At 43.8% G+C, this 11,689-nt stretch overlaps 1 protein-coding gene across 1 annotated transcript; it reads left to right on the top strand.

Annotated features, from left to right (window-relative positions):
- The first annotated feature begins 1,602 nt into the window (after positions 1-1,602).
- Positions 1,603-3,113, top strand: LOC133053677 (F-box/WD repeat-containing protein 2-like). The gene has a single exon (XM_061138196.1). The coding sequence runs from the start codon at positions 1,624-1,626 to the stop codon at positions 2,986-2,988; it is 1,365 nt and encodes a 454-aa protein (XP_060994179.1). The 5' UTR covers positions 1,603-1,623; the 3' UTR covers positions 2,989-3,113.
- Positions 3,114-11,689: the final 8,576 nt, after the last annotated feature.

Genomic DNA, 11,689 nt, shown 5'->3' with positions numbered 1-11,689 from the left:
AGGTGTGAAATTCATGAGGAGATGAAACGGTCTGAAAAATAGAAGGGGCATGAAGCGGTGTTCAAACACATGCAGAGACTGAAAAGGTGCCAAAAATATGAAGAGCTTCAAAAGGTGTCAAAAATATGAAGAGCTTCAAAAGGTGTCAATAATGAGATGAGAATGAAACGGTCTGAAAAATAGGAGGAGCATGAAGTGGTGTTGAAAAAAATGAAGAGCCTGAGAAGTTGTGAAAAATATGAAGAGTTTCAAAAGACGTGAAAAATATGAAGAGCTTCAAAAGATATAAAAAATGAGATGAGCATGAAACGGTCTGAAAAATAAGAGGAGCATGAAGCGGTGTTGAAAAACATGAAGAGTCTGAAAAGGTGTGAGAAATATGAAGAGCTTCAACAGGTGTCAAAATTATTAGGAGCATGAAAGGGTCTGCAAAAAAGGAGAAGCATGAAGTGGTGTTGAAAAACATGAAGAGCCTGAAAAGGTGTGAAAAATATGAAGAGCTTCAAAAGGTGTGAAAAATATGAGGAGCTTGAAACGTTCTGAAAAATAGGAGGATCAAGAAACGGTGTTCAAAAACATGAAGAGGCTGAAATGGTGTGAAAAATATGAAGAGCTTTAAAAGGTGTCAAAATATGAGGAGCATGAAACCTTCTGAAAAATAGGAGGATCAAGAAACGGTGTTCAAAAACATGAAGAGGCTGAAATGGTGTGAAAAATATGAAGAGCCTCAAAATATGTCAAACATATAAGGAGTATGAAATGGTCTCAAAAATAGGAGGAGCATGAAGCGGTCTTGAAAACCATGAAGAGCCTGAAACCGTGAGAAAAATAAGAAGAGCTTCAAAAATGTGAAAAATATGAAGAGCTTCAAAAGGTATGAAAAATATGAAGAGCTTCAAAAGTTGTCAAAAATTAGATGAGCATGAAACGGTCTGAAAAATAGGAGGTGCATGAAGCTGTGTTGAAAATCATGAAGAGCCTGAAAAGGTGTGAAAAATATGAAGAGCTTCAAAAGCTGTGAAAAATATGAAGAGCTTCAAAAGGTGTCAAAAATATGAGGAGCATGAAATGGACGGAAAAATAGGAGGAGCATGAAACGGTGTTGAAAAACATGAAGAGCCTGAAAATGTGTGAAAAATATGTAGAGCTTCAAAAGGTGTGAAAAATAAGAAGAGCTTCAAAAGATGTAAAAAATGAGATGTGCATGAAAGAGACTGAAAAATCGGAGGAGCATGAAGTGGTGTTGAAAAACATGAAGAGCCTGAAAATGTGTGAAATATATGAACAGCTTCAAAATGTGTCAAATATATGAGGAGCATGAAACAGACTGCAAAATAGCAGGAGCATGAAGCGGTGTTGAAAAACATGAAGAGCCTGAAAAGGTGTGAAAAATATGAAGAGCTTCAAAAGGTGTGAAAAATATGAACAGCTTCAGAGCACCGGAAGCCGCTCCCCTGAGAGGCTGCGGACCCAGAGCGGCGGCCGCCGGTCCAGGCGCCATGGCTGCGGAGCGGACCTGGCCGCTGGGAGGCTCTGGCGGCCCGAGCGCGCCTAGTTGGTGTGAGCCCGGCGCGAGGTCCCGTGCCCTGGGGCGCTCGCTCAGGTAAATTTTTCCATAACCTAATGGAGAGAAAGGACTTTGAGACATGGCTTGATAACATTTCTGTTACATTTCTTTCTCTGACGGACTTGCAGAAAAATGAAACTCTGGATCACCTGATTAGTCTGAGTGGGGCAGTCCAGCTCAGACACCTCTCCCATAACCTGGAGACTCTGCTCAATCGGGACTTCCTCACACTCCTTCCCCTGGAGCTCAGTTTTTATTTGTTAAAATGGCTCGACCCTCAGACTTTACTCACGTGCTGCCTCGTCTCTAAACAGTGGAATAAGGTGATAAGTGCCTGTACAGAGGTGTGGCAGACCGCCTGTAAAAATTTGGGCTGGCAGATAGATGATTCTGTTCAGGACGCTTTGCACTGGAAGAAGGTTTATTTGAAGGCTATTTTGAGAATGAAGCAACTGGAGGACCATGAAGCCTTTGAGACCTCATCTTTAATTGGACACAGTGCCAGAGTGTATGCACTTTACTACAAAGATGGACTTCTGTGTACAGGGTCAGATGACTTGTCTGCAAAACTGTGGGATGTGAGCACAGGGCAGTGTGTTTATGGCATCCAGACGCACACTTGTGCTGCGGTGAAGTTTGATGAGCAGAAGCTTGTGACAGGCTCCTTTGACAACACCGTGGCCTGCTGGGAATGGAGCTCCGGAGCCAGGACCCAGCACTTCCGGGGGCACACGGGGGCGGTGTTTAGTGTTGACTACAACGACGAACTGGACGTCTTGGTGAGTGGCTCTGCAGACTTCACCGTGAAAGTATGGGCTTTATCTGCTGGGACATGCCTGAACACTCTCACCGGGCACACAGAATGGGTCACCAAGGTGGTCTTGCAGAAGTGCAAAGTCAAGTCTCTCTTGCACAGCCCTGGAGACTACATCCTCTTAAGTGCAGACAAATATGAGATCAAGATTTGGCCAATTGGGAGAGAAATTAACTGTAAGTGCTTAAAGACGTTGTCTGTCTCTGAGGATAGAAGTATCTGCCTGCAGCCAAGACTTCATTTTGATGGCAAATACATTGTCTGTAGTTCGGCACTGGGCCTCTACCAGTGGGACTTCGCCAGTTATGATATTCTCAGGGTCATCAAGACTCCGGAGATAGCAAACCTGGCCTTGCTTGGCTTTGGAGACATCTTTGCCCTGCTGTTTGACAACCGCTACCTGTATATCCTGGACTTGTGGACAGAGAGCCTGATTAGCCGCTGGCCTCTCCCCGAGTATAGGAAGTCCAAGAGGGGCTCCAGCTTCCTGGCGGGTGAAGCGTCCTGGCTGAACGGACTGGACGGGCACAACGACACGGGCCTGGTCTTCGCCACCAGCATGCCCGACCACAGCATCCACCTGGTGCTGTGGAAGCAGCACGGCTGACGTGGGGCGCCGGGGCTGCGGCCCTGGCGCACGGCCCCTGGCAGCCACCTGCATGAACCAAAGTTCTCACCTCACGGCATCATCGCGCAGCGCACAATCACTATCTGTTTGCCGGGGCCGGGGCTCGGGGCGGGGGGCTCGTCTTGTGGACACACACCGCAGCACGCTGACGGGGCGCACCATTGGCTTCATGTGTTCCTAGTTTGTGGTCAGTGTGAGAGGCTTCGTCTGGGGTTCATCATTTATTTGTCCTTAGTTATGTGGGTCCGTGTGAGAGGCTGCATCTGGGGTTCATCTTTCTTGAATATTGGTTTTAAGTAAAGAAATTTAAATGGCTCATTAATCTGCTAATTGGTTGCCTATAAAAACACAGTCTATTATTAAAGCTTTTTACCATTGCCTTTTTCTCTTTTGAAATTGAAGCAAAGGTGCTATGATGTTGTTACAGCAACTTTTCTCACATGGGGCTTAGCTTTTATAACGACCCGTGTTATAAAGACCACCAAGTTCTGTGACATTCATGCTCTCCACAAAATACCAGTTCTAAAGAAAATGTGTCTTCAGTGCAAATCCAGTTCTATAGATTGATGGTTTGTGACACGTTTTAAGCCCTCATTCTTGTCAGAGCCAAGGTCGGCCGTGTCTGAGATGCACGAAGTTCTGTAGTCTTTGTTTCTGTGGAACAAGCTGGCTGGGTCACCTGCCACCTCCATGACTGCGTAGAGGGGACACGGTTCAGTGGAAGGCGCCAAGCTGGCAGACTGAAGCCTGGCTCTGTTCCCTAGGAGCCCCGCAGCCCAGGAGTGCAGTTCTCTGGCCCCGTTTTCTGTGTCTGTATAGCTAGTTGTTAGGCTGTCATTTGATTTCTGGGATTCTTTCTGGTCCTGTGTCTGCCGAGCTGTGCAAAAGTTGATGCTTCAGTTTTGTCCGATTGCTAATTCGTTGTTTCTTGGCATGATGATCTTGGAGATCATCTATAAATGAAACCACTGATACAAAGTTGTCATCTATAAGGAAATCAAACATGCAAAAAAAAAGAATGGATAAAAGGGAATGTGGAAAATGTTAACATAGTCTGCTTTAAAAACTGTATGCAGTTGGTGGAAGAAGTGCTGAGAGGAGTTGGGGTTCTCTGGAGAGGCAGGGTGTGCCAGTTCAGAGGGAGAGGTCCCTGACCCTGACGCTCCATCCTCCGCTGTCTCTCTCTTGATGGGTTGCCTCAGGCAGGCTAACTTTCTGTTGAAAGTGAAGGACTTGCGCTAGATTGGGGTTTGCAAACTCACAGGCCCGGGGAGCCATGCAGAGAGCATAGGTGAGCGCCGCCCTCCGGGCAGGATGGAGCTGTACCAGGGGACGCTCCTCTGACGGGCGGTTTCAGAGCCCTGCCTGCCACGCGGGAGGAAGCCCAGCGTTGCACAGGCCTTCTGATGTGTCAGGTGGAGCTAGGCCTCCAGAATTGTGTTTATAATTCCCTAATTTTAAAAATGTGGACAATGACTTGGAGATCATGTGAAATGCAGTGGGCTAATAAACGAAGCGAGTCTGCAGGCTGCCAGTTCACATTCCCCACCTTCTCATTCCTGCAGAGTAGGCGAGGCTGTGATTCGACAGTGGCGGTGTTTTAATGTAATTGTCACAAACATTAGGGAGACAGTCTAGGGAACGAGTGTTGGGAAGAATTTAAGAGTTCCCAGTTGTGTGACAGAGGAGTGAGGAGGGGGCGTTTCAGTCACTGACCTCCAGGAAAGTATTAATAGTTAGAAGATGAATTTAAGAGCTGGAGCCTGAGTGGGAGGCCCTGCCTGGGAATATGAGGGATTCTTTCTTCTTGTTAACTTTGATATTAACCCATTTTTCAGGTAGGAAAAGGGTTGCTGGTAGAGCTGAGAATGATTCAAAGTACAGGGGGAACACCACACTCCCAAATCCTATCACCCTAGAGCCTGACAACAGACCTCCAAATGCTGCAAAGTCAGGGTTTATGAGAACTGACGGTTGCTCCCAAGGATGGATTTAGGTAATATCCATGCCGAGACTCTGAGGAAATCAGGTGAAAGAACAAGATCTTCATACCCCAAATCCATCTCACATTGATTTCTGTGGGTGAGTGCTGCTTGGTCCTTTTAAGAAATGGGACTAGGTTCAAAGCTGGAATCTACTTCTCAGGAAACCCAGGAGGCTTTGGGCCACGGTGAGGGGAAATGACTTTTCTCATTTTCATCCACCTGGAACATGAAACTGAGATCACAGGTCTAATGATCATCCGTAGTCCCACCTCACCTTCCGACATACATCCAGTTGCTTTAAAGACCACGCGATTATGTAGTCATCTGTGGGGAAACTTTGAAATGACAGACCTAAAGCTTGTATGGCAGGCCCCGTCTCCTTTCGGTTTTCAGTGGCGAGTACCAAGGTTACCACCGAGGTGGCGCAGCTGATTCTGACCTCGGTGCTCAGAGCCCTGCCTTCATCCCTCTTCGTATAGTGTTGCGGTCCATAGAGTCAGAGCCACGGTTTTTCCAGTAGTCATGTACAGATGTGAGAGTTGGACCATAAATAAGGCTGAGCACCAAAGAACTGATGCTTTTGAATTGTGGTGATGGAGAAGACTCTTGAAGTCCCTTGGACAGCCAGGAGATCAATCAATCCTAAAGGAAATCAACCCTGAATATTCACTGAAAGGACTGATGCTGAAGCTGAGGCTCCAATTCTTTGGCCACCTGATGCAAAGAGGCAACTCATTAAGAGAAGACCCTGATGTTGAGAAAGATTGAAGGCAAAAGGAGAAGGGGGCTGAAGAGATAGTTTGATAGCATCACTGACTCAGTGGACATGAATTTGAGCAAACTCTGGGAGATAGTGGAGGACAGAGGAGGAGCCTGGCGTGCTGCATGCAGTCCATGGTGTGGCAAAGAGTTGGACACGACTTAGTGACTAAACAACAACAACTTCTATAAAAATGGAAAACCGACCCATCCTTTGGAAAAGAATAAAGCGAGGTGGGGAGTTGAGCACAGTGGATAGGGGTAACTCAGGCTCCTTTCACAGAGTTGGGGGCGCTCTTTCCCGGACACTGACTTCTGCTTCCGTAGCTCAGAGGCTAGGGATTTGCCTTTGCTGCTTCTTTTGTGAGTATTCTCATTTCTGAAAAATTCTTAGGTCATGAACAGATAGACTCCATCTTTCTTCCCGAGCATTGGATTTCTCCAGTAACCCTGGTGTGGTAGAAGGTGGGGTGGCTGTCAGCTCAGGTCTCTGGAGGGACTCATAAGAACTTGGGGCTCTGGGGAGAGGATGGGGTCCGAGAGAGCTGAGGGGGTGTGAGGTTTCAGCAGACTTGGTTCCCATTCCAAAGGAAGCTGGTTCCCCCCCCACAGCAAACCCCATTATTTGAAGAATATAATAAGTGATGTCAACAGCTGGGTTTCACCTGACATCTTAGACCTATCAGAGAAGTAGGAAGAAAGACTTCCTCCAGGGGAGGGGCTTGACTTTGAACAAATCCCACAGGAAGTACACATGTTTGAATAGCTTTTAAGTGGAGGAAAGGGAATGTTGCTATTCGGTTTTAAGGTGTGCACTTCCTTTTTCCTAGTTCAAAGTTACTCTGTTCTGGCCATTGGGAGTGCTCAGGAAAACATGAGTGAGGGTCATGTGATCATGCTAGTGTTTGCTCTCGGGAGAATGTTGAGTGCTCTGCATTTGTAAAACATCTTAGGGAGAAAAGAAGTACTTTTGCAAACAGTATTATGTTAGTCATGCAGAAATCGTTGCTGTCAGGTGAGGCGTTTCAGCTGAACAGAAGCGGCTAAGGAGAGGAGCCCAGCTTGATGCGTTACTTTGGCCAAACCCAGCCAACCCCTGAAGCCGTGGTGGTTGCCCCGACTTCTGGGGTGCCTAGAGATGGGTCTCTCCACCGTCTCACATCTGGCTCTCCATGCCTCCTCGTCTGGGCCTCTGCCGGGCCCTGGCATCCGAACCGCTGGCCGTTGCCTGTAGGGAAGCGTGTAGTCAGACTGCTGCCCTGGGAGGCAGCCTGCGCCAGGGCGCACTCTCCGCTTTCCTTCAGCGCCACGGGGTTGTCAGCGTAGGGGAGAGGCCCCAGGTCCGTCCCCGACACAGCCTTCCTACCTGCTTATGCTGGTGCTTGCCAAGGTTTGAGGGGACCAAGACCCTCTTGAGAATTCTGCAGTCCCTAGACAGTGTCTGACAGAGGGGCCAGGTTAGCACTCCCGACACAAGTGCCTGCCGGCCACCTCTGTGTCCTGATCTGCAGCTCCCTGCGCTTGCTCTAGGAAATGGGATTTCTTTCAGGATAAGTCACCAGATGGATTACCAGTTACCTTTGTACCACTCCCTTCAGCCTGATGAGGCTGAGTGACCGTGCTCGGTGCAAAAAGGTGTTTTGCTATCAAGTCGTTTCCGTGTGTATCCAGTCTCCCCCAGTTGCTTAAAACTTGTGTTACAGTCTTGACTAGTGTGAACATACTTAATGGTTGCAGCTTAAGAGACCCAGCTAACTTCAACTCTTCATGAGTGTACTCAAATAAAAATGTGTTTTTGCATATTTAAAAAAAAAAAAAAAGAAAAATATGAACAGCTTCAAAAGGTGTAAAAAATGAGATGAGCATGAAGCGGTCTGAAAAATAGGAGGAGCATGAAGTGGTGTTGAAGAACATGAAGTGCCTGAAAAGGTGTGAAATATATAATGATCTTCAAAAGGTGTGAAAAATATGAGGAGCATGAAACAGTCTGAAGAATAGAAGGAGCATGAAGCGGTGTTCAAAAACATGAAGAGCCTGGAAAGGTGTGAAAAATATGAAAAGCTTAAAAGGTGTGAAAAATATGAACAGCTTCAAAAGGTGTGAAATACATGAGGATCATTAAACGGTCTGAAAAATAGGAGGAGCATGAAGCGGTGTTGAAAATCGTGAAGAGCCTGAAAAGCTGTGAAAAATATGAAGAGCTTCAAAAGGTGTGAAAAATATGAGGAAAATTAAACGGTCTGAAAAATAGGAGGAGCATCAAGCAGTGTTCAAAAACTTGAAGAGCCTGACAAGTTGTGTAAAATATGTAGACCTTCAAAACGTGTCAAATATATGAGGAGCATGAAACGGTCTGAAAAATAGGAGCAGCATGAACGGTGTTCAAAAACATGAAGAGCCTGAAAAGGTGTGAAAAATATGAAGAGCTTCAAAAGGTGTGAAAAATAGGAGGAGCATGAAGCGTTGTTGTGAAACATGAACAGCCTGAAAAGGTTTGAAAAATATGAAGAGCTTCAAAAGGTGTCAAAAATATGAGGAGCATGAAACGGTCTGAAAAATAGGAGCAGCATGAAACGGTGTTCAAAAACATGAAGAGCCTGAAAAGGTGTGAAAAATATGAAGAGCTTCAAAAGGTGTGAAAAATAGGAGGAGCATGAAGCGTTGTTGAAAAACATGAAGAGCTTGAAAATGTGTGAAAAATATGAAGAGCTTCAAAAAGTGTCAAAAATATGAGGAGCATGAATCGGTCTGAAAAATTGGAGGAGCATGAAGTGGAGTTAAAAAACATGAAGAGCCTGAAAAGGTGTGAAAAATATGAAGAGCTTCAAAAGGTGTCAAAATTATGACGAACATGAAACGGTCTGAAAAATAGGAGGAGCATGAAGCTGTGTTCAAAAACATGAAAAGCCTGAAAAGGTGTGAAAAATATGAAGAGCTTCAAAAGGTGTCAAAAATGAGATGAGCATGAAGCGGTCTGAAAAATAGTAGGAGCATGAAGTGGCTTTGAAAAACATGAAGAGCCTGAAAAGGTGTGAAAAATATGAAGAGCTTCAAAAGGTGTCAAAATTATGACGAACATGAAAGGTCTGAAAAATAGGAGGAGCATGAAGCTGTGTTCAAAAACATGAAAAGCCTGAAAAGGTGTGAAAAATATGAAGAGCTTCAAAAGGTGTCAAAAATGAGATGAGCATGAAGCGGTCTGAAAAATAGGAGGAGCATGAAGTGGCATTGAAAAACATGAAGAGCCTGAAAAGTTGTGAAAAATATGAAGAGCTTCAAAAGGTGTGAAAAATATGATGAGCTTCAAAAGCTGTCAAATATGAGATGAGCATGAAACGATCTGAAAAATAGGAGGAGCATGAAGTGGTGTTGAAAAACATGAAGAGCATGAAAAGGTGTGAAAAATATGAAGAGATTCAAAAGGTGGCAAAAATAGGAGGAGCATGAAACGTTCTGAAAATTAGGAGGAGCATGAAGCGGTGTTGAAAAACATGATGAGCGTGAAAACGTGTAAAAATATGAAGATCTTCAAAACGTGTGAAATACATGAGGAGCATGAAGTGGTTTGAAAAATAGGAGGAGCATGAAGCGGTGTTCAAAAACATGAAGAGCCTGAAAAGCTGTGAAAAATATGAAGAGCATCAAAAGGTGTGAAAAATATGAAGAGCTTCAAAAGGTGTCAAAAATATGGGGACCATGAAACGGTCTGAAAAATAGGAGGAGCATGAAGCGGTGTTCAAAAACATGAAGAGCCTGAAAAGGTGTGAAATATATGAAGAGATTCAAAAGGTGTCAAAAATATGAGGAGCATGAAAAGGTCTGAAAAATATGAGGATCATGAAGCGGTTGTGAAAAACATGAAGAGCCTGAAAAGGTGTGAAATATATGAAGAGATGCAAAAGGTGGCAAAAATAGGAGGAGCATGAAACGTTCTGAAAATTAGGAGTAGCATGAAGCGGTGTTGAAAAACATGATGAGCGTGAAAAAGTGTGAAAAATATGAAGAGATACAAAAGTTGTCAAAAATATAAGGAGCATGAAACGGTCTGAAAATTGGAGGAGCATGAAGCGGTGTTGAAAAACATGAAGAGCCTGAAAAGTTGTGAAATACATGAAGAGCTTCAAAAGGTGTCAAAAATATGAGGAGCATGAAACGGGTGAAAAATAGGAGGAGCATGTAGCGGTTGTGAAAAACATGAAACGCCTGAAAAAGTGTGAAACATATGAAGAGCTTCAAATGGTGTGAAAAATACGAGGAGCTTCAACAGGTGTGAAAAATATGAGGAGCATGAAACGGTCTGAAAAATAAGAGGAGCATGAAACGGTGTTCAAAAACATGAAGAGCCTGAAAAGGTCTGAAAAATATGAAGAGCTTCAAAAGGTGTGAAAAATATGAGGAGCATGAAACGTTCTGAAAAATAGGAGGAGCATGAAACGGTGTTCAAAAAAATGAAGAGCCTGAAAAGGTGTGAAAAATATGAAGAGCTTCAAAAGGTGTCAAAAATATGAGGAGCCTGAAACGGTCTGAAAAATAGGAGGAGCATGAAGCGGTGTTCAAAAAAATGAAGAGACTGAAAATGTGTGAAAAATATGAGGAGCTTCAAAAGGTGTCAAATTATGAGGAGCATGAAAAGGTCTGAAAAATAGGAGGAACATAAAACGGTGTTCAAAAACATGAAGGGCCTGAAAACGTGTGAAATATATGAAGAGATTCAAAAGGTGTCAAAAATATGAGGAGCATGAAACGGTCTGAAAATTGAAGGAGCATGAAGCGGTGTTGAAAAACATGAAGAGCCTGAAAAGTTGTGAAATACATGAAGAGCTTCAAAAGGTGTCAAAAATATGAGGAGCATGAAACGGTCTGAAAAATATGAGGATCATGAAGCGGTTGTGAAAAACATGAAAAGCCTGAAAAGGTGTGAAAAATATGAAGAGCATCAAAAGGTGTGAAAAATATGAAGAGCTTCAAAAGGTGTCAAATATATGAGGAGCATGAAACCGTCTGAAAAAAAGGAGGAGCATGAAACGTTGTTCAAAAGATGAAGAGCCTGAATAGGTGTGAAAATTATGAAGAGCTTCAAAAGGGGTGAAATATATGAGGAGCATGAAACGGTCTGAAAAATAGAAGGAGCATCAAGCTGTGTTGAAAAATATGAAGAGCCTGAAAAGGTGTGAAAAATATGAAGAGCTTCAAAACGTGTCAAAAATATGAGGAACATGAAAGAGTCTGAAAAATAGGAGGAGCATGAAACGGTGTTCAAAATATGAAGGGCCTGAAAAGGTGTGAAATATATGAAGAGCCTCAAAACGTGTCAAAAATATGAGGAGCATGAAACTGTCTGAAAAATAGGAGGAGCATGAAGCGGTGTTGAAAAACATGAAGAGCCTTAAAGGGTGTGAAAAATATGAAAAGATTCAAAATGTGTCAAAAATAAAAGGAGCATGAGATGCTCTGAAAAATAGGAGGAGCATGAACGGTGTTCAAAAAATGAAGAGCCTGAAAAGGTGTGAAAAATATGATGAGCTTCAAAAGGTGTGAAATACATGAGAAGCATGAAACGGTTTGAAAAATAGAAGGAGCATGAAGCTGTGTCGAAAAACATGAAGAGACTGAAAAGGTGTGAAAAATATGAAGAGCTTCAAAAGGTGTGAAAAATATGAAGAGCTTCAGAAGGTGTCTAAAATGAGATGAGCATGAAACGGTTTGAAAAATAGGAGGAGCATGAAGTGGTGTTGAAAAACATGAAGAGCCTGAAAAGGTGTGAAATATATGAAGAGCTTCAAAAGGTGTCAGAAATTAGAGGAGCATGAAACGGTCTGAAAAATAGGAGGAGCATGAAGCGGTGGTGAGAAACATGAAGAGCCTGAAAAGGTATTGAAAAATATGAAGAGCTTCAAAAGGTGTCAAAAATATGAGGAGCCTGAAACGGTCTGAAA

The sequence above is a fragment of the Dama dama genome, unplaced genomic scaffold (genome assembly GCF_033118175.1).
Source record: "Dama dama isolate Ldn47 unplaced genomic scaffold, ASM3311817v1 ptg000064l, whole genome shotgun sequence".
NCBI lineage: Eukaryota > Metazoa > Chordata > Mammalia > Artiodactyla > Cervidae > Dama > Dama dama.
Note: the sequence above shows the minus strand (reverse complement) of the source record. Positions and strands in the feature narration are given on the sequence as shown.